Raw genomic sequence first — 26,070 nt, forward strand, 5'->3', positions numbered from 1 at the left:
GGCTGCGGGGCGGGGGGGAGGGGGGGCGGGGAGAGGGTGGGGTCAGGGCTCGGCTCCGCCCCTCGCGCGCGGAGCTCGGCTGCGGTCGGGCGCTGGCTCAGTCCCGGCTGCTCGCCGCCGTCGCTCGGGGCTGCGGGATGACACCGCCTCCGCCCGGATGCGCCTCCCTCGGCGCCCCGCGCGCCCGCGCTCCCGGCCCGCCGGCTCGGCCCCGGCCCCCGCTGCGGCTGCTGCTGCTGCTGTGCGCGGCCGCCGCCGCCCGAGGCCACTCGAGGAACGGACCCCGCGTCTCCGCGGTCTGGAAAGGTGGGGGCGCCGCGCGGCCGGCGGGGCGCGGGGCGCGGGGCGCGGGGAGGGCGGCCCCCGGGCAGTGCGCGCGCGGCGCTGCGGGTCCCGGGCCGTCCCCGCGGGAGCGCGTGGGGCCGGGGGGCGCGGGGTGCGCGCTGGCAGGCGGGGCGGGCTGCGCGGCGCGGGGAGCCGGGCCCGGCTAAGTCGCTCCAAGTCCTCCCGGGCCGGGAGCCGCAGCGCCGGGGCGCGGGCAGGGCCCCCTCCCGACCGGGGGGCGTCCCCGGTTCTGCAGCGCCGGACCTCTGCACGGACCCTCTCTTCGGCCGGGCCCCCCCAGCCGGGGGTCCGCTCCGTGAGCTGCGGGCGCCGCTGTCGCACGGGGCGCAGGCTGGGCCGGCAAGGGGGGCGCGGACTCTCGCCGCCGCCGCCGCCGCCGCCGCGCTCGGGCTGCGGGAACAAAGACCCCGCCGCCTGCCCCCGCCCCGGGCCCGGCCCGGGCCCCGGCCCCGGCCCCGGCCCGGAGCGCAGCAGCGCGGGAGCGCAGGAGCGCAGGAGCGCAGGAGCGCAGGCCGGGCAGAGGGCTGGGCACCCGGCGGCGAGCCGGGGCGCGGCGCGGCGCGGGGGCTCGGGGCACCGGGCGCTGCCTCCGCAGTGCCGGGACCAGCCGCTCCCCCCTCGCCCGCACGTGGCAGTTGTCACCAGGAATTGGCGGCCGCGCGGGGGGCAGTGCCTGTGGGGTGGGGCGCGGTCGTCGGGACCCTCGCGCGGCGGATCCGGGGCGGGGGTGCCGCTCTTAGGCCGCGGTGCGCACGCGAACCCGGGGGGCCATACCTCCCCCGGGGGCGCCTCACTTTCGACCCCTGTGTGATGGGTCAGGAAGCAGGCCCGGCGGGGTTGGGGGCTTCCTGCCGCGAGGGACTGAGCTCCCCTCCCCTGCATCGCACACAAATGCTTCCCCGCCCCTAGACCCGCAGGGCTCTGTCCCCCGAATTTGGCGGCACTGCGGCCCCCCTGTGGCGGTGGCCGGCTCGCCGTGGGGGCTGGGGGACTGGTCTGGTCTGGCCCAGCCGGGAGCCTTTGATGCCTGAGGCGGTTTGCAGGAATTGGCGAGAGCCTGAGCATTATCTGGGGCAGGTATTCTTAGCTGAGAGAGGGGGAAAAAAAAAATCCCACACACAAAACGAGCGGCCTGATCTGCAGCTGCGACGGAGGGAATGAATGTGACTTGCCCAAGGTCACTCCGCAGCACAGGAGCCCCCGGTGCCGACTGGGGGCTCGATCTGGCGCAGCACCAGCGCCAGTTATGAGTTAGGGAGGGGAGGAGAAGCTAGGCAGCGTTTGGGCCCTGAAGGGGGCTCCCTGGGGGCGAGCTCTGCCACCGGGCCAGAAGTGTTCCCGGTGGGAGTAGAGCAGAAAGCTGGACCTCTGGTCGTCTGTTCGGGGTGGACACTTGCACACCCCTCACTCCAGCCCAGGCTTTCTCTGCATTTCCAGCGTCTTTGCCTCACCTCAGTCTCCTTGGCTGTCCTGAGCAGCCCTGCATTTGGGCTCCCTGAAGGGGACTCATACGAGTGTTCTGGAATCTCCCCTTGCACCAAATCCCTTGCACTTGGCTCTGCTTGCCCCTACCCCCAAGGCTTCCTAAGACCCCTCCCCCCATACTTAATGCACAGCCACTTCTTAGCACATAATGTGAACCTCCACAGCTCAGCCACTTAGTCCCCACCCTGGGGCTATTTAAAGATGCTCTCAGCCCTCTTGCCCACTTTCAAGGCTCCCAACCCAGCTCCACTCTCTTTCCACTGCGCATGGTTCACAACTGTACCACACGGGCCCGCACTGGCCATGCCCTGGGCTTGGTAATGCACTATCGATCCCTACCGGGGCCTGCCGCCCCCTCACCTATCTCGTCTGAAGGCAGTCTCTGGTGCCAGGCGCCCCGCCAGCCAGACAGACCCTGCCATCAGCCTCTCCCCCGGGCCCACAGCTGGTGATGGTATGCCTGGCTGACAGCTGCCTCCGATTTCCTGTGGGGTGACACATGGCAGTCGGACAGGAATGGGCTTGGGCAGGGCGAGATGCGGAGTAGGCTGAGAAGAGGACCCGCCAGCCTTGCTGTAGACCCAGGCCCCTGACTTCCAGCGGGTGGGCCTCCACCAACGACTAGACCAAAGATAATGGTGTTTCTGGAGACACTTTTCTATGAGGCATAGACTGGGCTTTTAGTTTTGAGCCAGGATGGGTGTGGGGACTGGTATAGGTCTGCAGGGTTCATCTCTGCCGTTTATTTTGTGTCGCTTATACTCCTAAGCCTCAGGGAAAGATTTGATCAGGGCGTTCTGGGAGATTCCCAGCCTGCACTTGTTAGGGAGCTTGAAGCCTCTCCAGCCTGATGACGGCCTGGCCCAGAGAGAGATGGGTGTGTCAGCACCGACCTGCTGGGTGCCCTTGAACTCTGCATCTGTCTCTGACCCTCAGAGTTAGTCAGATCAGGAAGGGCTCTGGAGGTTGTCCTCTGAGGGTGTCACTGTGACACATGGGCCAGTCATGGAGGCAAAGTAAGGGGCTGACCTCCCTGCCAGCAGGGACTGGAGGGGAGTGGGTTGCAAGTGGGGGCAAGAGGTTGGCATGCTTGTGTAAGCTGTGTACTCCTCTCTCATTCCATCCTTGCTGGGAGGAGCTGGGGAAACCCAGGCAGGTCCTGACCCCCCAAATCAGAGGTGAGCCAGCGTGTCTACAATGAGAAACACAGCTGAGTCTCCAGTCTCCACCTGCCCAGCCGGTTCTGCACTATCTCTTGTCCAATTAAACAACAGGATGTTATTGTTGACTTGGTGGCTGCTGGGGGAGCCATTATGGGGTGACTCCCCAGGGCAGGGGGTTGCTGTCACCTTCTCCAGGGGATGAGGTCACAGCTGGGGCTCCCCAAGCATCAGCATTTCCAGTGGAAATCCTTGCCCCCTTGGGGACTTAGATGTGCTCATCACCTTCCAGATGAACTCCTCCTGCAGAACCAGGGAAGGGGGGGCAATTCCCAGGAGGAGAGACTGGGTTTTCTGAGTGATGATGTCACTCGGGTGACATCATCTGGCCAAGCCCCGTGGCCCCTTGTTCCTTACTAGTGAAGATTCTGAGAGCAGGCTGGGGTGGGCAGATGCAGGCATGGGCCTGAGGCATCCACAGTGTGGGGAAAAGAGAGCAGAGGTCAGGAACTGGCTCGGGTCCTCGCTCTGACCTGATTTGCTGTGTGACTCTGGGCAGGTACTTGCCTTTTTCTGAGGCTCAGTGTCCTCAGATGTCCAAAGTGGGTGGAGGGAGGAGCTTATACTTAACAGAGCACGGATTTCCTGGGACTCCTGCCTCTCTGGGACGGGCAGAGGCTGCGGTAGCCGGTTCAAACCTTAGCATTAAGGAGAAATTGAAACCTGGGAAGTCAGGGGAAATCCTTGGGTTTGTGTTCTCTCCTATCTTTCTCTCTCAGGAGCGGACGGCCGAGAATCAGCTGCAGGAAGTGGTTCACTAGTTAGTAGTCTTAAAGGTGGGCATAGTGATTTAGCATGTTTGACATTTGACATTTGCTGGGGTCAACCTTGTATTAGTCTCAGGGCAGGGTTTGGGGACCCAGGGATGAGAAAGTCGACCAGTTTATATAGACTTCTCAGTGCAGGTGGGGAGACGGACAGGCAGGTCAACCTTCAGGTACAATAAAAGGCAAGGCCTGTAACAGAGGCAGCTCTGGGGGTTGAGGAGGCACCTAACCCAGTCCGCCCAATCAGGGAGGGCTTCCTGGAGGAGATGGTAAGTTGGGATGACACGAGTAGTAGAAGCCAGCTGAGGAGGGGAGCGACAGGAGGAAGTACCTAGTGTGATAGGATTTTAGACCCAAAAACTTACAACTAGGACCAGGGAGAGGAGAAGAGCTGAGTGGGTGCCCCCAGGAGGGAGACATTGAGTTAGCCAGGGTTGGGGACTCCAGGAAGGTTTCTTACAGGAGGGGACATATGAGTTGGGCCACTTAATCTTATACAGCCAGTGGGAGGAAGGACCGTGGCTGGCAGGGGAGGCCTCCTGCGTGTCCTAGCTCCCGTATGGGGAGCCAGGAGCTTTCTGCCTTACTCCTGACTGTGGTTCTCCTGTATCTGGGCTGAGAGTTGCCGTGGTGGGAGGACTCCCCCTGCACCATCCGGGCACTGTTGGTCGGGGAGGGGCAGATCCCTTCCTGTGGCCAGCTTCCCCTTCCAGGCACCGTTACCTCCTTAGCGGAGGGTAGATCACTCCTTGGGCTGGGGGGTCTGGGGGATTCTGGGCACTCAGGAGAAACAGGGAAACCTGGGCACCCTTCTTTATGAAGGGCCAGGCCAGGGCCCCTGACGTGTAGGTGGTAAGCTGAGGCTCGGACCAGGGAAAGGGGTCCAGCAGCCTGCAGGGGGGCTGTATTGGGAGTGGGTGGCCCTGTTGTTGACAGCTGAGGCCCCAGCTGACGTCCTGTCCTCCACCCCCAGCCCTGTGTCCCTTATTTCAGCTACCACACGGCGTCTGGCTATGTCACAAGGGCCTGACCATACTTCCTCTGCTCTGGTTGGTAGCTTTGGGGACGGAAAGCTTCCCCTTCTCATAGTTTCCTTTTTTGGCCAGGCTTGTCTGCCCCCAGAGGTCTCCTTCCTTCCAGGGTTGGGGAGGGGTCCTCCTAGAGCCTGGAGGACGGTGGTCCCTTATTGACCTCGCAGTCGGAGAGCACGCGTCCCCCTTTCCCAGGGAGTTGTGTCCCCTGCGGCCCTTCCGTCCCTCCATGGTACTGTGCAGTGACAGAGCCACCACTCTCCCCAGGGCTGCCTGTGGCTGGGCTCCGCACCCACCTTCTCTCCCACACATCTTTCCTCCCACTCCCCAGCACCCATGTGTTCCTGCCTCGGTGCTGTTGCCCTGCTCGTCATCCCTCCCTGCACCCTCATCACCCTTCTCCTTTCTGCCATTTCTATCTCACTTCCTCCAAAAAGCCTTGGATGACTCCACCTCACGGCCTGATGGAGAGGGCCTAGGACATCAGAGGACAAACGTCAGAGATCAGCTGGGCCAACCACACATTCCGTAGATGGGGAAACTGAGGACAGAGATGATAGAGGCCGGCCAAGGTCACCCAAGGACACAGGCAGAGTGAGGGCCAGGGCTGGGTCTTCTCCCCAAGCCTGCTGTGGGCCCGGCCACTGGCCTCTGTCTACCTGCCCGTCTGCCTACCCGCTCCCTCCCCGGCCTGAGGCTCACTGAGCCCTTCCTCCTTGGCCAGTTCGACTGAGCCCAGGCTCTTCCTGCCCCAGTGCTGTCTGCTTCCAGAAGCCCACCGGCCGTGACCAGGCTCCCTCGGGGCCTTAGATTGGGCCGGGTCCATGTGGCTCTTCTGGTCTTTTCCTCTGGGCAGCTGGGCATCAGGTCTTGAGGGCAGGTTGATCTGTGTCACGGCTTGGGCTAATCTGGGTTTAACCGTCACGGCCCCCTGGGATTAGGCTGATCCTACCCTGCCTCCTGCACCCCTTGCTTCCAGTCAGGGGCTCGGGCTCTGCGCTAACGCCTCGGGGCAGCTCTCACTGCGGAGGGCGGTGGCACCTGCCCGGGGAGAAGGCCCGGGCTGGCCCTCAGGGAGCACAGAGCTGCTTGGAGAGGTCAGCCTGCTGCGGGCCAGGGAGGGCACCCGGGAGATCTGGAAACTAGGGGTAGAGCCGAGGACCGCGACAGGAGGTGAGAGCAGGACATTTCAGTGTGAGGTGGCCCAGCGGGGGGAGACTTACTGGGCGGGGAGCAGGGGCCAGGTGAGAGCGAAGGGCAGAGTGTGGCATAGAGACCCACTCATGCTGTTTACCTCCTGGGCCCAGGGCTTTGGCCTGGCCTAGTGAGGAAGGAATGTTACCCTGATAACTCAGTGCCCTGTCGGTGGCCCAGGAACCCGTTCCAAGACGACTGCTCCGCTGATGTAGCAGTTTGGCGACTACTCCTGTCCACCCCTCCCTGCTATCTGAGCTGTCCTTACTTGCCCAGCCCTGGCCTTGGCTTGGCCCAGGGCCCACGGAATGAGAGGAGGCCTGGCCTTCACCTTCAGGACCCAACGGTCCAGGCAAAATCCCACCAGACAGTGTGATCTGAGGGCGGATGGTGTGTGCCAGATGGTGTATTGCGCAAGGTCAGAAGGAGGATGGAGCAGTGAGGGCTGGAGCAGCCGGGAATACCTCCCGAAGCCAGGCGGCTGAGGCCAGGTGTTCAAGGACAGGTAGGACCATGTGCACAGACGGAAGGGGAGAGGGGAACGGTGGGAAAGGAGAGCATGAGCAAAAGAGGGGAGGAGGGAAAGAGCCGTGGCAGAGATGAGCAGAGGTGGGCCTTGGCTGCCAGGTAGAGGGGGAGGGCCCTGCAGGGAGAGGCGCTGGGAGCCATGGCGGGTTCTGGAGCTGAGTCGGGGCTGGAGCCGAGTGTTTTCGCCGGTGCCGGCTGGGGAGGAAGCTGGCTGGGCAGATAGTAAGGGAGGGCTCACGAGCATATCTTGCCCTGCCCTGTGCTCTACCCCAGCCTTGCTGTTTTGTACCGAGATCTCAAGATATTCACCTCCCCAGTCAGTCATGCCGTCGGCGCTCAGATCCCTGCCACCCCTCACCCCCTTGCCTCAGGCCCGCGCGCCTGTGCTCCCTTACACAGGGTCTCTTTAAGGCATCGTGGATAGAGGTCAGACCCTCATGGCCCCAGAGGCCTCTGACCAAGCTCCACCCTCTCTGGGCCCCAGTCTTCTCTTTTGTGTGGGAGGCACTGGCCTGGAAGCTTCCGAGGGCCCTGCTATGGAGCGCAGTGCTAGAAGCACAGATTCCAGAGTCCGTCTGCCTGAGCGTTGGCCTCCACTCCCCCACCTAATAGCTGTGCGCCCCTGGGCAAGTGGCTCCAGTTCTCTGTGTCTCGCTGCCCTCGCTGTGAGACGTGGTGATAAAAGAACCCCCCTTCGAAGAGTTCAGCAGTGATTCAATGAGTTAATGTATCTAAAAATCGCTTAGACTAGTGCCTGGCACGTCGGAAGTGCAGTGCAGGGTTAGGTGGCAGGGGTGTCATTGTCGCCGCTCTCCTCCTTTGGCGTCTCTGATTTCTGGCGAGATCCAGCCCGGCCCCTGCCCGCGCTCCCTCCACGCCGTGCTGGCAGGCTGCCCTCGCTCTTTCCCCTTGCCCCCTCTCCCCCGGCCCAGGCTGAGGCTGAGCTGGGGAGCCTCTCTCAGGTCTCCCCGTCTCGCCTGCGTCCCTGTACCGGGGTGGGTCAGCCATCCTCTGCCCTCTCCCCCACCTCTGCCCTGCTCCCTTATCGGCCCCTGGCTCTGGGCCCAAGGGCAGGCCCTGCCTCTCTGCCCATCCTCTCCTTTGAAGGAGCCACCCGTTGACCTTGGACTTTCTCTGGGGCTTTTGGAACCTGCCAGGCTGAAGAAGAGGCAGAAGGTGGACAGGGCATGCGGCCCATCCGGGTTTCCTGCCTTCCCCTGGCCTTTGAGGCTCCTCGCTGCTCCACGTGGGCCATGGGCTCAGCCTTCCTTCCCTGAGTCTCCCAAGTCTGGCTCAGCCCAGGGCCCCCCCCAGCTTGCTGTCCACACTGCCCGGTTCCCGGAAGCCTTCACCCCAGCAGGGCTTCCCACCAGCTGGGCTTCTGGTCCCCTGAGTGCAGTGGCACGGTGCAGAGAGTGCACAGCCCTTGCCCACCTGGAGGGGCCCGAGTTTTCCTGTCTGGAAAATGGAAGTATAGACCCTTGTCCTGCCTTCTTTGCTCGGTGACCAAGGTATTTGGCAGGCTACTTGATGGAGGCAGAAGGGGATGTTGGCTTCTTCTGCTGCTCCTACCTCCATTCAAAAAGCCGTCTCTGGCTTTTCTGGGACTTACACTCCCACACTTCCCCAAAACGACCCCTGAACTCAAAGCTGATTGTTTTGTGATTTGTCCTGAGAACCACGGTTGGATCAGAAAACCTAGACCTTAGCAGGTATCAGCTCCTTCAGCCCACAGAGAAGGAAGCCACCCAGGAAGGCCCTGGTCACAGCCAAGCAGCCACCTGGCTGCCAAAGGGAGCACAGGCCTCTAGGAGCCAGGGCTGAGCCCACCTGTGAGGCATGCCCCGCTCCCACCCATAGCTGACCTCGGTGGAGGGGAGGATATGCCCGGCGTCCCAGCAGGTTTTCACCCAGTGGGCAAGGGAGGGGAGAATGGGGAGCAGGAGGTGACCCGGGGAAGCAGAGAGAAGCAATACACAGCATTTTGTAAATCAAGAGGCTCTCTAGGCAGTGGGGATGTGGTCCTGCAGGGCTGGAGCTGTGGCCCGCCCCTACCTCTGCCTTCCTTGCCATGTGCCTTGGGCCAGTGGCAAGCTCATCTGGCCTCTCTGCCTCCTTAGCTCAGTGATTGTTCAGATCCTCTCCCTTCCACCGTGACCTGTGGGGTGTGGGTGGCAAAGGCTGGAGAGGCTGCATACTAATTCCCGGGCCACACGCGGGCCCTCCCTCCTCATTCTCAGCTAGGTGTGCATGGTAGGAATGCGGGGTGGGGTGCCCCGTGGGAGGACGTGGCTGGGTCCCCAGTCCGAGGTTGGCCTGGCTCCTGCCCTGTGCCCGGGCCTCCCCAGCTGCCCGACTCAGGCATTCCCTGCTGGTGTCCACATTCCTGCCATTCTCAGCGCCTGCCTCAATGCCCACTTTCAAAGGGTTCCTTGATGTTGGCATTCGAGGCCCTTCGGGTCAGTGGGTCAGGTTAGAAGGCCGTCCCTGCCCAGGCCAGGCTATGGGGCCTGTGCCTTGTTGCTCCCTCATGGACAACAACATCCCCTACGTCCCAGCCCCCACTCCCATCCTCCTCTTGAGCTGCCTCTCTCTTTCGTAAGCAGTGAGGATGTGGGCATAGTGGGGACCAGGTAGAGACAGCACCCGGAGTGAAGGAGAGGAGGAACAGTATCCCCCCATGGCAGCCTGCTTTCAGAAAACCTACCCCATGGAAGTCCGGACTTGTTCCAGCCATTAGGCCACTGGGATGGTGGTGGGAGGGTGGGCCATGAGAGTGATCAGGTCTGATTCTTTCCGGTGGCACCTTGCCTCCCACGCTCGGCCACCTTCCTGACCCTCCTCTCTGGCTGAGGCTGGGTCTTGCAGCTCCTGCCACTGCGAGGAGGGTGGGGACTCGGGGCCATGGAGTCTGGTGTGGGTACAGGGCAGCCTGAGTGTGCTCTTTCTCGGTCCAGAAGGAGCAAGGATTGGCTCAGAATCACATGGGGGTGGGGGCAGGGGTCCTGTGCCTGGCCCACCTTTGGGGCCATGCCCCCCCAGGTGCACCTAGCCCCCTCCCTGGCCCGAACCCCTGGTTATTCTGGGAGCTTTTAGCTACCACTTAGTCAGCCACTAATGCGTCAGGCCGGGGAGCGAGGGGGGAGACACAGTGCCAGACGGTGCTCCTTTTAGATATCCAGGATGGGAAGCAGAGGGAGCTGGTCAGGCAGGAGAGCAGGGAGGTGGGGGGATGCCAGAGGAGCAAGGGGAGGCTTTCTGGATCCTAGCCCTGCCCGGAGGAGGGAGGTGAGGGCAGTGCTGCAGGCCGATGGGCAGGCTCCTTGTGCTGCTGTACCTCCCCACCCCCTCGCGCTCGGGGCCCCTGGGTCTGGGGACCCACCGTCCAGTCAGCCTTCCCACCTTCGTTCGGCTCTTTCCCCTGTCTGGGATTTTCCTCCTGCCTGTTCCTGACCCATCTAGCTTTGATTCACCTCCCCCCAGCCCTTCGGATTCACTGGGAAGCAAAAAGATGCACGTAAGGATGTGACACTTGGTCAGCCCGCTGGCTGTTTTTAGGGGCAAGCTCTGGCCTCGCTCTGCCTGGCGTTGCCCCTCATTGGGCAGAGCCTTGAAGGCCGCCCCCTCCCTGACCCAGCTCTCTGTGATGGTGCCATGGGGCCGCGGGTGCTGGCTGTGAAGGCTTGGTGCTGCCTTCACTTCCAGGCAGCCCTCCTGCCCCTGAGCCCCCACCCAGCTCCTACAACCTGAACAAAGCTTTCTTTCATGTATTCATCGAGCCGCTGCTGCTCAGACACTTCCCCGGCACAATCAGGCCCTTTGAGGGCCTTGGGCAGTTCGGGAGCCAGGCCGGGGCTGGGTGGAGAATGGGCCAAGGCTGCGTCCTGGGGCTGAGCGGGTGCCGTCCTACCCACACACTGCACCAGGCGCGAAGTGGGGGGGCGGGAGTCTGGGGGCCAAGGGCGGCAGTGCTCCCTGGCCCCCGTGTGTTCTTCTGCAGAATGGGACGAACAATCTCTGCGTCACGCAGCCCTGGCTGCTGCAGCCGGGGTTCAGAGGGAGTGGGACTCGGGCTCGCAGGGCCGTCCTGCGCCCAGTGTCGTAGCCCCTGTGCCGCACCCCACAGCAGGCCGCCCTCACCCTCCCTCCCTCTGTGTCCTCAGAAAGACCTTGTGAGCGGCCCTGAGTTCTGCACCGGGGACAGGTCTGCATGAGATTCGGGGAGGCTCGCTTTGCTGTGGCTGTGTCACTTGGGTTTCAGCGGAGGGCCAGGTCTCCCCCTCACACCTGGCTCTCCGGGGCCAGGCCATGCATCTCCCATCAGGCCTGACTCCCCGGGGCAGGACTGCAACCCCTAGACTAGAGCTGTCTCCGGGACCCACTCTGGTGCCCCCCCCCCGCCGCCCCCACCACTCCCGACCTGTGGTTGGCCTTGCACTTCTCTCCTCTCAGGCCAGTGTGGCTTGAGGGGTAGGCTTCGGGGGGCTTCAGCTCTCAGGCTCCAGCCCATCTCCAGATGCAGATGCAGACAGGCAGCTTTTCCTGGCCGTGGCCGGCTGGGGGTGGAAAAGGGGCAGCCACAGACTGTCTGGATCCCTGGCTGGCTGCCAACGAAAGGGGAGCCGGGCAGCTGACCCTAGCACTCTGGAGAGGTGGGGGGAGCCTGGGGGCTGAGCCCTGCCAGCCACGCAGTGCCCAAGCCTCGGCCAGCACCCCGCACCCCAACCCAGTGCCGAGCTGGGCTCTCAGCATCGCTCTGCACAGCTGGGGCTGAGAGGGTGAGCCAGGGTGCAGCCCGGCTGCTCAGGCTGTGCGTGGAGCGCTCCGGGAGAGCCAGGGGAAGCCCGGGCAGTGAGCTCTGCGGCCCGTGGTGCGGCATCTCTGAGAACCGATTCTAGGAGCCAGTCCGTCCTCCTTCTCGTGTGACCTTGGGCTGGCGTGTCCCCCAGAGGCCCTGCGCCAGGCCACAGCCAAGGTGAAGACTGAAAATATCCCACGTCCAGGACTGACCTGACCGTGCGGGGGGGGGGGGTAGCCTAAGGGGAGAGGGTCGCCCCGTTGACTGTAGCGCCGGCAGGACCCAGGGCAGGCTCAGGGAACGGCGGCCCTCTTCCGAGTGGGCCAGGCTGTGTCCTGCTCCAGTGCCGGTGGGAAACTGGCTGAATTTGCTGCAGCTGAATAAACAGTGGTCGCTGACTTCTGGGGTGAGCCCAAGCTGGTCAGGGGCAGGAAGATGCTAGCTGGGGCTGCTTGCAGGGGGCCGAGCCGCAGGCCGTCCCATCTCTAATTTAGTCCTACAACCAGGCCGACCTCAGCAATGTCACCAGAGATGAGACATCCTGTCCCTGGAGGTAGTGGCTACAGACAGTTTCTTTTTTGGGCAAAATTGTCCTGGTCAGCCCTTCTGCTTCGAGGCCTCGGCTGTGCCCTGCGACGGGCTCCCGGTCGCAGAGCTGCTGGGGAGGTCAGGCCGGTCCTCCCCGGCCAGGGCGAGCCAGCACCCCCAGGACGCAGCCCGGAACAGGCCAGGCTGTGGTGTGTGTGGTCGTTCAGCGCCTGCTCCCAACCCTGTGACCTTGGGCTGCCTCCTTCTAGACTTCCATTTTCCTATCTGTAAAAATGGGGAGGAGTGAATATTCAGATTCCTTTTCTGGCTCCCATGAAAGCTGGCCTGGGTGGGTCAGGAGGGGTTGGAGAGGGCTTCCCAAAGGAAGGGTTGGGCTCTGACCAAAGTGAGCCCTGGGAACCCGGACTCTGAGTGGGCTGCTTAGAGGCCCCACTCCCTGCAACAGGGCAGCCGTGGCTGCTGCCTCTGTCCTGGCAGGGGTGACCCTCACAGAGCAAAGCCGGGAAGCCCCAGTAGAGTCCTGAAGCCTTAGCTTCTTGGGAATAGCAGACTGAAGTGTGTGCGCCTGTGCACGCGTGCGCGTGTATATGTGTGTGTGTGTTGGGCAGGGATGGTGGGAGATCTGTTTTCCCCAGGGATCCCTAAATCCTGCCCTCACCCTGAGGCTACACATATTGTAGGGTAGGGATCATGGCTTTGGGGTGAGGACAGCTGGTGGCTGGACCCCAGCAGGGGCCCTTCGCTTCTCCCACTCACGGCTCTGCGTCTTGGTACTGCCTCAGTCCAGATGCAAATGCTAGTTGCCAGGCAGGTGCTGGTGTGCCAGGGGAGTGGAGGCAGGTTCTTGCTGCCCAGGGCCTCACCTCAATGTCTCTGCCAATTGCCTCCTCCTCAGGCCGCGCAGGACAGGACTGGGTTGACTTCGGCCTGGCGGAGCCTCACACGGTGCTTTTCCATGAGCCCGGCAGCTCCTCCGTGTGGGTGGGTGGACGTGGCAAGGTCTATCTCTTCAACTTTCCCGAGGGCAAGAATGCCTCCATGCACACGGTGAGCCCGGACCCCTCTGCCTGGATCCCCCTGCTGGCCCCAGGAACCGAGCTGGGCCCCTCCCCCCCCCCCAGTCTCGCTCCTTGTCTCCCCTCTGGCCTTGGTAGGGGGGCCTCATGGAATCTCTGGGAGCCAGCATCCCTTTGTAAACTGGCCCACCTCCTATTATATCCCACATATGGTCCCTGGGAGAGGCTCCCTGATGGTAGTCCAGATTGGCACGGGTGTTGGGGGAACGTTGAGAAAGGCCTAGAGCTAGCCCCCTGGGCCAAGTGGGCTGTGCTGCTGCGGGAGGAGGGTGGGCAGGATAGGAAGCTGGGCTCCAGAACCCCATGGCCCCCGTCTTCCAAGATTTCTGGGCTGGCTCTGGGCTTTGGCTCTGGGTAGCAGGCCAGCCTGTGTGATCTCAGGTAAATCACTCAGCCTCTCAGAGCCCTAGCTGCTCATCTATAAAGTGAGCTCATCCCCAAGATGCATGGAAGGTACTTAGAGGCATCTCACCTCGGCAGAGTGGATTAATGCTCTCCCCTCTCCCCCAGGTGGACATCGGCTCCACGAAGGGGTCCTGCCTGGACAAGCGGGTGAGTGGGGGAGAGGTAGTGCGGGGGTGTAGGGACAGGAGTCCTGAGTCTGGGGAAGGAGGTATGGCCCGGCCTTGGGAGCTCCAGAAGTCCCAGTTCTGATGGGGAGACGTGGTCATTCTCTAAGGCTTCTCTGCCCTTACTCTGTTGTTGGGGGGGTTGGGGTCAGTGGCACCCCCCTCCCCCGGGCTCTCCTTTTGAAGGGTGCCTCTGGGATTCAGACTTCTGATGCCTCCTGCCTCAAGACGGAGGGTCCGAGTGCTAGGCCTGCCAGGGCCTCCAGCCAACCCTCTCCTTCCCCTTCTCCTGGGCAGGACTGCGAGAACTACATCACGCTCTTGGAGAAGCAGGGCGATAGGCTGCTCATCTGCGGCACCAATGCCCGGCGTCCCAGCTGCTGGAGCCTGGTGAGAAAGCCCTCCCTATGGGCCGGTCTGGGTGGGCTTCTGCCCCCTGTATAGGGAAGGAGCTGGAGGGACTCGGAGGCTGGCCTCACCTTGGTCCCTGGGAGGATGTAGACCCTGGCTGGGAAGCTGGCCTCCTGGGAGTAGTGGCCATGGTATCATGTGGCTGCTGGACCCTCCTTGGTCTCCCCCAGGTGAATGGCACCGTGGAGTCTCTTGGTGAGAAGAGAGGCTATGCCCCCTTCAGCCCGGACGAGAACTCGCTGGTCCTGTTTGACGGTAGGGCGGCTGCCCTGGGCTGGGGGAGGGCGGTCAGCTCGTGTCCAGCGGCCCAGGCTCGGAGAAGGGACCCCCAGGAGCTGTCTGCCCTTACCCGTGCCCCTCCCACCACGCCCAGGGGATGAAGTGTACTCCACCATCCGGAAGCAGGAATACAATGGAAAGATCCCCCGGTTCCGGCGCATCCAGGGCGAAATTGAGCTGTACACCAGTGATACCGTCATGCAGAGTACGTCAGGCTCCAGCTGGGCTAGGGGGTGGAGCGGTGTGCATGCCCAGGGCAGTGGGCGGAATCCTCATGTTCCCTGGGGGCTCCCTGGGCCCTCAAGACACTGGGGGCCTGAGGGGCCAGAGGCAGGGGAACGGGAGACAATAGAGTGGGGGTGGGGGGCAGCCGCAGACCCAGTGTAGGCTCCCCTGAGCCAGTGCATCCCTCTGCTGAGCTTATGTGGGGGCAACACCTCCTCCCTCCTCATTAGGGCGCTGCCAATTAGGCAGAAGCGACATAGGGGCCCCCAGGGACCTCCCCCCAGTCCCCAGGCATGAAGTCATCGCTCTTGGGCCGACCATATCCTTATAGGAGAGGGCAAAACAGGTGTGGGGTGGGGGTGCAGAGGCTCAGGCCCCTTGGGCTATCTGGCCTGATGTTCTGGGTTTTATTCTAGGTCTGTTTGCCCCGGGTTTGTTGGTAGAGGTTCGGGTTGCGTGTGTGTGCGCGCGCGCGTGCACACAGGGGCGGGTCCTCTGAGCGGGCTCCCAGCCTCACACCCCTTCACCTGTGTCTCTGGCAGACCCCCAGTTCATCAAGGCTACCATCGTGCACCAAGACCAGGCCTATGATGACAAGATCTACTACTTCTTCCGGGAGGACAATCCTGACAAGAACCCTGAGGCCCCTCTCAACGTGTCCCGCGTGGCCCAGCTGTGCAGGGTGAGTGGGCGGCTGAGTGGGCAAGCGTGCATGTCCACACCTGAGCAGAAGTGAGCAAATGTGCGAAAACACACCTGGGCCAGTTGTTGCACACGTTTGCAGGAAGGAGCGTGTGACGTGCGCGTGAGTCTGGGTGTGGGATTGTGGGAGTGAACGTGCGTGCACAAGAGGGTCTGGGCACCTGTGCATGCATGGTAGTGTGCAGATGTGTGTCTCCTATGGCATGTGTTCGTGAGTGTGGAAGTGTGTTTACACGTGTGTTTCAGCCGTCTAAAGGTGCCGGGATGCATCTGTGCCATGTGTGTGAGCGTGTATTTGTGAGAGTGGGCAAATGCGTGTCTGAGCTGGTCTCCTGTCTGGGGACGGGCGCCCTCCGCCTGCAGGTCCCTACTGCTGGCCCTGTGCCCTGGATCAGCCAGGCCCGCGGCTGGAGCTGGGTCCAAGCACCTGGCCTGGGAGGACAGGCACCTAGGCCTCGTCACCTGGCAGGTCCCGGCCCCTTTCAGAGCCTCCCTGCCTCCTCTGGAGCCTGGGTGTTGGCATTCCTGGCAGCAGGTCCCATGGCTGTGTGGCAGCCGGGGCAGGTGCTGAGGGGCCTCTCCTTCCCTCCTTTCAGGGGGACCAGGGTGGCGAGAGTTCACTGTCAGTCTCCAAGTGGAACACCTTCCTGAAAGCCATGCTGGTGTGCAGCGATGTCACCACTAATAAGAACTTCAACAGGCTGCAGGATGTCTTTCTGCTCCCTGACCCTAACGGCCAGTGGAGGGACACTAGAGTCTATGGTGTTTTTTCCAACCCTTGGTGAGTGACCTTCACTGGGGCTGGGGCTGGGCTGGCATTGGTTACGTGTCCAGTGGGGATCTGAATGTGTAGGCCCTGCTGGGCACGAACGGGGACGGTTGCTGGGCCTGTGGGGGGGGATGACCATGTTCAGGGAGATGAATATGCTGACATGCTGGAGTCTGGGCACGTGGGTATGCGTGCACGTGCCACGGGCATGCTTACGGCTGTGCCGGTGCCCGTGTGTCCCTCCACCGCGTGCTCAGAGGGGGTGCCGAGGCCTCTTAGGGTGCCGGGTGCTATCACACCTGCTCAAGCGCTGCCTGCACCTGATCATTCACACTTCTTAATCACTCTTGTTGATTGAAAACAAGGCAGGCGAGAGTGTTGGTTTGTGTGGGGAGAACTGGAGGACAGGGTGGGGAGGCCAGGCCCCCGTCCTGTTGCTTGAGCGTGGGCAGATCCAGCCTGGCCAGGGCGGGAAGCAGAGTCTGGTCTCCTTGGGCAGCAGCATGCTGTAGCTGTGCCCAGAGAAGTGGGAGAAGCACCCCCTGGAACACACACACTGGGACTTCTCCAGCCCCGGGGCTGCCCTCTGCACTGAGTGGTTCTGTGAAGAACGCAGGTTGGGGTTTGGGATTACAGCAGACAGAAATGTGGTTGAACTTGCCTCTCTCCCCTGCCTTCCCCCCTCCTCCTGCCTTCCACCCTGCTGTCCCTCCCTCCCTCCTGTCTTCCCCGGCGCCTGATAACTCTTGGGCACCCGGCCTGACCCCCAGGGTAGTGCCTGTCCCCACATGGCTCCCAGGCCAGGGTGCTGGGCTGCGCCTCAGTCCGGTGCTGGGCTGGCCTGGGTGAGCGAGGGCGGTGGGTCCCGGGCCCCCCACCGAGGTGCTTTCTGTGCCCCCCCAGGAACTACTCGGCCGTCTGCGTGTACTCCCTCGGTGACATTGACAGGGTCTTCCGAACATCCTCACTCAAGGGCTACCACATGAGCCTTCCCAACCCTCGGCCGGGCAAGGTAAGCTGACCCCCACCATGGCCTAGGCTTTGGCCCACCTCCCAGCCGCACCACTAACCTGGACCCGTCCTCCTTGCCCAGTGCCTCCCGGACCGGCAGCCCATACCCACGGAGACCTTCCAGGTGGCTGACAGTCACCCCGAGGTGGCACAGAGGGTGGAGCCCATGGGGCCTCTGAAGACGCCCCTGTTCCACTCGAAGTACCACTACCAGAAAGTGGTTGTCCACCGCATGCAGGCCAGCAACGGGAGACCTTCCACGTGCTTTACCTAACCACAGGTGAGGGGCTACCCCGCGACCTTCTGGCCTGCTTTGTAAAAACACACATGATAATATGACTAACATCTGATTGGATCTTTATACTTGGAAGGAAGAATTGGTGACCAAGACCTGCCAGGGGTTCGTATGTGCGGCTGTGGAAGAGTCAGGCAGGGAGGGCTTCTTGGAGGAGGTGGGGGTAGAGGGAAGGGGAGCGGTTATCCTAGGATGGGAGAAGAGCAGGCGTGAGGATTCGGAGGCAGAAATGGAGCAAGTCTGAGCAAAGCTGGGTGTAGCTTTGGTCCCGACCTCTGACCCAGGGAAGATGGTAGGAAGAAAAATGCAAAGTCAGGAGGAAGGACCTGGTCACTGGTATCCTGGGGGCCTTTGCCCGGCAGAATGAGGAAATCGGCCTCTCCTTGTCTTTGAGACCGTGCAGGCGAGGGGAAACGTTTGATGCGGGATGCCAAGAATATAGTGAGACGTGAGGACTTCCAGACAGCAGAGCCTTTGCAGAGTCTCGTGGAGGACCCGTGGCAGTCAGGGTTTGCTGAGCCCAGAAGCCGGGGGGAATGCCCTGGGAGATACCCCTGTGTTCTGGGAAGCCACCAGCTGGGGACGAGCCAGGCCTGAGCTGAGTTTTTGGCAGCTTCTTGGTTCCAGGCTGTGGGCAAAGGGACTCCTGGGAGCAGGCATGGAGATCAGTATTGGCGGGGCCACGGGCCTTCCTTGAGACTAGGTGGTGGTGCCACCCGGGGCAGTGGCTCCCCGGGAGCCTAGAGCCTCTGGGGCCCCACAGTCAGAGCCTCAGGCGCTCACCCTCAATACCTCCCCTGCCACGGGGCTTCCTGCTATTGCTTCACCGTGTGGCTGTCTCAGGGCCCGAATGACCTTAGTGGTTGGTTGACTCCCAGAAGCCTAGGGAAGAGGAATTCCCCAAGGGGCCTGGCTCCTGGGTTCTGAGACCCCACTTCTTTACTGCCCCGTTCATCCTGGCTGCACCCGTGGTCCCCTGCCCTGGCTCCGCTCAGCAGTGGCTGGCCTAGCTGTGGTCAGCCAGGGGGATAGATAGCAGGGCATTGAGGTGCAGGAGAGGGAGGGTCACACAGGACAGGAGTGGGAGCTGGAGCCAGGACAAGGAAAGCTGGGTGGGGCTGTGGGCTCCCCTCCTGCAGCCCCGGGGAGGCAAGCGCACTTGAACGATGAGGCAGTTGTCCTCGTTTATCCGTGAGGGCCGTGGGAGAGTTAGCATCCTGGAGCCTGCGACAGGGAGGATCGGGGCCAGATACGAAATAGAACTTTCTGAGCCCACTGCAGAGAGTGGGAGGTCTCACACCTGGGAGAAGCTGTGGGAGGCGCTCACTGGGCTGCCATGGAGGAGGCGGAGGGCAATGTGTGAGCGTGGGGGTGTGAAGGCAGGGGTCAGGCTGGGGGGCTTGTCAGGACAAAGGAGCATCTGGTCACGTCTCGGAGCCCAGAGAGGGGGATCATAGACACATAGAGGAGCGTCCTAGGTGGGTGATCATCTGATTGCTTTTTTGGGGCAAGTGATGCCCTGGGAAATCGGGAGGGAGGGAGAGGGAGGTAAGCTATTCTAGAATCTGGGACAGCAGGGCAGGTGGGAATGGGAAGACCCGGAGGTCAGAATGCCCATTAGTCCCCGACAGGTAGGAATGGAGGCAGCACGGCCTTGGAGGCAGGCAGCCTGGTTCTGACCTTGGGAATCTCTATGTGGCATCTAAGGTCCTTTTCCAATCAAACATTTTTATAAAACTTTAAAAATCCCGTAAGATTAAATGCAACACGGAGTCCTGGATTAGATCCTGGAACAGACAAAGGACTTTAGTGGAAAAACCCAAGAAACCCAAATAAAGTCTATAGTTGAGGTAAGAGTAACGTCCCAGTGTCAATTGCCCCATTGTGACAAATGTGCCACAGTTATATAAGGTAGTAATGTTGGGGGAAACTGGGTGAAGGGTGTTCGGGAACTATGTACTGTCTTTGCGACTTTTCTGTAAAGCTAAAAATATTCCAAAATGAAAAGTTTATTTAAGGCAAACATCCCCCGAAGAGTCCAGGAAGCAGGGGAATCGTAGGAGCTGAGGGGTGGGGATCTGACATCTCCGGGTTCTAGGCACCGGCTGCATGACCTTGAGCAAGTGGCTGGGCCTTTCTCAGCCTCATTTCCTCGTCCCCAAATCAGGGAGGTAGCAGCCGCCTCTTGAGAGCGTGGAGCACGGCCCTGAGGACCGTTTCTGTGCCCCGGGCCCAGCTGCCCCTGCGACCTCCTCCAGCGCCTGTGGCCCAGCCTCCGGCCAACAGGGTCTCTCCCAGGCTCCCGCACCCCTCTCCAGTCGTGCCCTCCTCGCACACCCCGGGCCACGTCTTGGGATCCCGGCCAGAGCCATGCCCCACAGCCTCTTCCTCCACATCTGGAGGGAGGTGATGGAGCCCCCGCGCTGGCCCGCTGACCCTCTGCCCCTCGCCTCCAGACAGGGGCACCATCCACAAGGTGGTGGAGTCGGGGGAGCGGGAGCGCAGCCTGGTCTTCAACATCATGGAGATCCAGCCCTTTCACCACCCGGCTGCCATCCAGGCCATGTCGCTGGACGCCGAGCGGGTGAGCCTCCCCACATCCCTGTCCCCAGGGCCAGCCGAGGCAGGGCTGGCCTGGTGACTTAGAAGCTGGTGTTGGGGGTGCCGTGCCTGACCGCAGTCCTCTCCTTCCAGCGGAAGCTGTATGTGAGCTCCCAGTGGGAGGTGAGCCAGGTGCCCCTGGACCTGTGTGAGGTCTACGGCGGGGGCTGCCACGGCTGCCTCATGGCCCGAGACCCCTACTGCGGCTGGGACCAGGGCCGCTGTGTCTCCATCTACAGCTCCCAAGCGTACGTTGGCCCAGATCCCTCGGCCCTGGGGGGTGGGGGTGAACACAGGAGTGGGGGTGCTGGAGGTGAGCTGCAGGGGGTCCTCTGGGGGCAGACTGCTGCTGATCGTGGCGGGGGGGGGGGTGCGGGAAGGGAAGGGGCCAGACCTGTGGGCTCCTGTCCGCTTACCCTCTCGCCCCTTCCAGCTCCAGGTCAATGCTGCAGTCCATTCATCCAGCCGAGCCACACAAAGAATGCCCCAACCCCAAACCAGGTACCCGATCTGGCCCTGCTGGGGCCCCAGTTCCCTGGGGTGGTACAGCCGCATCTCACAGAGACATGGCCTGGTCCTGGGGGCCCTGAGCAGATGGGGCAGGCCAGTCCCACTGGGGCTGGAGGGGTGTCATATGGGGCGGTTGTGGGGAGGGAGGCCGGGTGGGGGGAGTGGGGAGGACGGTGGGCACCGTGTGCCTTTAGAAGCCTTGGGCCCAGAGGCCTGGCCAGCAGGGGAGAGCACAGCCTGCCTCAGGAGCCCTCAGCCCCCCTCATGGCTGCCTCCCCCATTCCTCTCCAGACAAGGCCCCACTGCAGAAGGTTTCCCTGGCTCAGAACTCTCGCTACTACCTGAGTTGCCCCATGGAGTCCCGTCACGCCACCTACTCCTGGCGCCACCAGGAGAACGTGGAGCAGACCTGTGAGCCGGGCCACCAGAGCCCCAACTGTATCCTGTTCATCGAGAACCTGACGGCGCGCCAGTACGGCCACTACCACTGCGAGGCCCAGGAGGGCTCCTACTTCCACGAGGCTCAGCACTGGGAGCTGCTGCCCGAGGATGGCGCCACCGCCGAGCACCTGCTGGGCCACGCCCGGGCCCTGGCTGCCTCCCTCTGGCTGTGCATCCTGCCCACGCTGGCTCTCAGCCTGCTGGTCCACTAGGGCCCCGGGGCTGGGCGTGGCGCGGGTTCCTGGGGAGTCTCCGTGCGCCGCTGCACGGCCTGATGGAGGACCCAGGCCTGGACATGGCCAGCCGCGGGCGGCTGCCAGGCCCGCATGGGGCACGGGCCGTGGGGGCCGCGAAGTTGGGGCATGGGTGACCTCGGACTTTAGCTTCTGGAGACCACTTTTCCAACGCTCCTGAGGAGGAGCCAAACTTGGCCAAATGCGGTGACATCCTCAAGAGCCCACGGGGCGGAGAGCGGGGTTCGGGAAGGGAAGCTGGGACCCTGGCTCTGGACCTGGGGGTCGAGGCCGGAGCCCTTCCGGACCCTCCACCCCAGCTGCCCCTGCTCCTGCTCTTGGCGCGGCGAGCCCAGGGCTGCCTCCGAGGCGTCCTCACCAGCCCTGGGTCCCACCAGGCAGCGGCCTTGCATGTTTATTGAAGGATGTTTGCTTTCCGGACGGAAGGACGGAAAAAGCTCTATTTTTATGTTAGGCTTATTTCATGTATAGCTAATTCTGACTGCATCTGTATGAAAATACCAAAACTACAGGCTGGGGGTGGGGTGGGGCAGGGAGGGACTGGGGGAGAAATGGGCTGGGGAGGGGGGTCCCAGTCGAGGCTCCGGGGACGGGGTGAGAGTCTAGGGGTAGGCATGGGTTCGCGGAGAGTGGCATGAGCTGGCTCTGCCCTGGGATCCCAGTCTGAGGGGAACACGGCCCCAGTCCCCGCTGTGGGGGCAGCTATGGGAGGGGGTAGGGTGAGGGAGACAGGGGAGGATGAAGGAGAAACTGAGCCCTGGGTTCACCACGTCCATGTAGAAGGAGGAGCCGGGTCCTCAGGGGGGGGGGTTCCAGGACTCTGCCCTTGGCATTGGGGGTTGGGGGGCGGGGGGTCCTCTCCCCTCCCCTCAGCCCCCTTCCCCAGGGGCTGCGCTTCCATGCTCCTAGTCTCCCACCTTCAGCTCAGGACATGTTATAACTTAGGCTAAACTGTGAATTCCGGTGGGGACAGCCTGGGCCAAGCTCTCCAGGTGCGCGGCTCTGCCCCCAGCCCTGTCCGTAGATCTCGGCAGAGAGCCGGGCCCCTCTCTGGCTGTGTCTGGCCAGCCCAGGGCAGGGCCTGGGGCCGGCGGCCTTCCAGCTTGGGCCCCTGCATCTCTTCTCAATGCACTTTAATAATGTAACATATTACTAATAAACCAGCTATTTATTTACCCGTGTCTGCTCCTTGCCTGCAAAGCCCTGCTGGTTGGGGGGGAGGGGTTGAGGGCTGGGGGGGGGCTCCTGTTTATGGCTCAGAACCTCCTGCCTGTGCAGGCATCACACACACTTAACTGCCTCTGTCCTTGGAGCCCCGGAAGCACTCCGTGGAGCTCCTGGCTGATGGGATCCGAGGCACGAATGGGATCCGAACCCCCATCTCCTGAGCAGTGCACTGCCTGCCAAGCTGTGGGCTGGAGCCCAGGCAACTTCCGCATCCCACCCTGCTCCTCACACCTCAGGAGCTGGCCCTCTCTCCTCCTGCACCCATCCCCCCAGGCTCCCCCTCCCTCCACTTTCCAGAGAGGCCTGGCCTGGCCAGGCTTAGAGCCTCAGGCCTCTCAGCCTTGTGGGGAGGAGGGGGCAGTGGGGGGGGGTGGATTAAATGGTGGTGATGGCAGTGTGTGTGCAGGAGGGCTTGAGTGGGGATGGGGTACAGGGCAGGATGGGGGTGAGGGCTGCATGCAGGGGGGTGGCTGGCGAGCAAGGGGCAACTGGTGGGCAGGACACAAAGTTTGTGCCCTAGCCTCAGAGTTTGGCTTTTCAGCCCCTAGGGCAGTGACAAGGGCTGGGCTGGGGTCTGCGCCTTAGAAGCGCAGGGAGTGGGAGGCAGGGAGGGGTTCGGAGGCTGTTGGGAGGGGGTGGGCAGACTAGGGCCTCAGGGAATGCAGAGGAAGGAACCTTGCCCTATCCCGGGGCCTTTCCTTTCTTTGTTCTTTTCTGGCCTGCCCCTGGCGGTAGGGACGGGGCCTTTTGGGGTGTGTGGGAGATTTGGGACAGGTCCCCCCCCCCCCCCCCCCGTCTGAGTCTGAGCCCAGCTTCTGGGCGGCTCTGGAGGACACCCACAGAACTCGAATCACCCTCCCATGGCTCCCCCTCCCTGTCCGTCTGCCCTGGGCTTTCCTGGGCCAGCCCCCCACGACCCTGCCTGGGTCTTTCCCCCCCACATCCAGCCTTTCCAGATTGACCAAGGCAACAGCAGGTGCGTGGGGCTAGGAGCCTGGGCATCTGGGGGGCCTGGAAGCGCTCTGGGCTGGGGGCAGGACGTGCGTCCCCAGTCGCCCTCATGATCCTGGGCGGACCTTGCCTTCCCTGAGACTCATTCTCCTTGTTTGTAAGAAGGGGCTGGATCATGGCTTTTGTGGGGCCCCTTCCTCCACAGTTCTGGGTTCTAAGACCAACTTGCTTTGTCTTGGAGGGACCCCAGAGCCTACTCGTGGCCTTGTCTACCTCCTCAGGGGCCCACCCAGCCCGTGGTGGGGAGGGGGATGAAGGGTGGGTTTCAGGAGCAGCTAGGAGGGGGGGGGCGGCTCCAGCTCCGGCCCCACCTGCATGGCTGGGTGACCTCCAGTGAGGTCCCTGCTCTCTCTGGACTTTAGCAGGCTCCCTTTTTCCAGTCGGGGTGCTCTTGGTACCCAGATGGGCCTTTAGGAGAAGACTCGAGGGACAGAAGACGCTCCTTTGTCTCTTCAGAGGCAGCAGCAGGGCTGGGCAGGAGGAAGCTGTGGCGGGGAGGCATGAACCGAGCGTATGTAAATCCCACGTAAATGAGCGGGCTGGTGGGCAGGCCGGGCACAGGACCCCTGGCCTGTGCTCCCCCGTGGCCGAGGAGCGCGTGGGCCCTGCACGGCGGGGCCGCGTGGGCTGCGTGGGCCATCCGGCTGGGCCTGCAGGTGCCGAGGGCCACCTGACACCCCAACATCGGCCCCTTGGGGGGCCAGCCAGGCCTGCGCTGCCTTCTGTCTCATGCATCACCCCCTGCCGCCCTGAGGGGAGGACGTGTGTGCTGTTGAAGACCAAGGCTGCCCTCTGTGGGGGCAGCTAGAGGGAACAGAGACCCCTTCATAACTGGAGGGGCCCCTGAGGCTTACCCTGGGGGCCCGTCTCCCCTGGGGGAGGCCGCTGCCTTCTAGTCTCTCTGGGGCCAGGTCCCTGACCTGCCATGGACAGCCCCGCACACCCCTGCCTTCTCGATGCTCAGCTGCGGTCTCCCGCCCACCTTTGCTCTTGTGGGTCTCTCCCCTGGAAGGCCAGGAGCAGGGTGACCCCAGGCAGACACTGCAGACCGACTTTGAATCCTTCAGACGAGTCCTCGACTGTCCCTTCCACCGGCACCACTGACGCCGCGGCCTGCTCTGTCCTGGGCTTCGGGCTGGGAGTGGGTCCCTGGGGTCCTGGCCCAGGAAGGCTCGGCCGCTGCCCCTGGGACCCTGGAAGCCTGGTCGGGGAAGCAGAAGTGGGGCTGGCTGGGGACCGTGCCAGTGACGATCCTGAGAGGGTGGTACCCGACCCATGGTGGTGGGGGAGGGTGGCTTGAGTGGGCCTTAGGGGGACAAGGAGAAGTCCCCGGGGTGGGGAGGTCACCAGAGAATGGAAGAGGGAACGGCATTTGCGGAGGCCTGGAGTGTCCTGGGCTTGGCTGGAGTAGTGTGAGCTCCGGGAGGACAGGGAGGCTCCTGTCAGTTTGGGTGGCACCAGGGGCGCCCAGGTGGCTCAGCGGTTGACCGTCCGCCTTTGGCTCCTGGGCTCTGGGATCGAGTCCCGCGTCGGGCTCCCTGCATGGAGCCTGCCTCTCCCTCTGCCTGTGTCTCTGCCTCTCTCTGTGTTTCTCATGAATAAATAAAGAACATCTTAAATTTTTTTTTTTTTTGGGTGGTGGCTGCATCTCTAGCACGGAGAATAGTGCCTGCAACACATTCCTGTTGAAACCATGGATGAAAGAGGAGAGAGCATCTGAAAGTACAATCAATGGCTCTGTCAGTGCAGCTCCTGGGAGCGAAGGCCCCAGATCCCCACCCTGCAGGGACCTGGGAGCCACTGAAGGAGTTCGAGCAAGAGGAGGGTGATGATGACTACAGTGCTGGTGAGGATGCTGGGGGCCGGATGGGGGCCCCTAGTGCCCACGTGTCATCCCTGCCTGCCTCTTCCCAAGCTCACCCCCTCTCCCATCCCCAGCCATTTCCAGCTGCCTCTGTGGCCCAATTTTAGCCTCTCATTGTCTGGAAAAGCAAGCGGAGCGTCTGGGCTGGGCCCTCCCCGTCGGGGTTCCGGCCAGGAGGTCTGTGGGTGTGGGTCAGTGGAATGAGGCTGAAATAGTTCACTCAGGCTCAGGAAAACACTTTTATGTTGATATTGGTCAACTCTGGGACGAGTTGTCCTTGGGAAAAAAAACAAAAACAACACTACATTCCCAGGATCCCCAGTGGCCACAGACCAGCCCACAGGAGAGGAAAGAGCACAGAACCACACCCGGGAAGCACCGTCCTGTGGGCATGCGGGGGCCTCTCTGTAGGAAGGCGCCCATGCCAGGATGGCCGAGTCAGCACCTGAATAAAGTCCCGAAGTCCTGGGCTCCCACTCTGGTGCTTCATTCAGATTGGGCTGAATGGGCTCAGAGGGCTTAGGCTGGGGTGGACACACGCTTGGGGCTGGGCTGAGAGCGTGTGGGCTGACGCAGCCTGCAGCCTACCCCGCTCAGGGGGCTGACTCACGCCCAGAGCAGACATAACTAACCAAGGGGGGCATTTCTTGCTTCTGAGCTCAGAGAAATGATTTCCTCTGGAACCACATTCTTCAAGCTCTACGGCTTATCTGAATTGAGAGGTGTCATAAGTCTAAAAGATGTAAATGGATTTCGAAGGCGTAATAGGGACAGAAGGTTATTGATACGTTGTCACATTGGTTACACTGGGAAACGAAAATGTTTTGGATATATTGGGTCAAATAAAATATATTGTAGAAGTTCACCTCACCAGTTCCTCTTGACTTCTATTGATTGTGACTCTGGAA

At 62.3% G+C, this 26,070-nt stretch overlaps 1 protein-coding gene across 1 annotated transcript; it reads left to right on the forward strand.

Annotated features, from left to right (window-relative positions):
* The first annotated feature begins 113 nt into the window (after nt 1-113).
* SEMA7A (semaphorin 7A (John Milton Hagen blood group)) lies at nt 114-22,235 on the forward strand. Its single transcript, XM_055319889.1, is given in 15 exon segments — nt 114-306; nt 12,813-12,964; nt 13,504-13,545; nt 13,860-13,952; nt 14,144-14,228; nt 14,347-14,457; nt 15,020-15,159; nt 15,776-15,960; nt 16,852-16,960; nt 17,042-17,207; nt 17,210-17,239; nt 19,711-19,838; nt 19,949-20,103; nt 20,289-20,356; nt 20,657-22,235. Coding segments are annotated over 15 exon segments (1,995 nt in total). The 5' UTR covers nt 114-137; the 3' UTR covers nt 21,019-22,235.
* The last annotated feature ends 3,835 nt before the right edge of the window (nt 22,236-26,070 follow it).

This window comes from Nyctereutes procyonoides, unplaced genomic scaffold (assembly GCF_905146905.1).
Source record: "Nyctereutes procyonoides isolate TBG_1078 unplaced genomic scaffold, NYPRO_anot_genome, whole genome shotgun sequence".
NCBI lineage: Eukaryota > Metazoa > Chordata > Mammalia > Carnivora > Canidae > Nyctereutes > Nyctereutes procyonoides.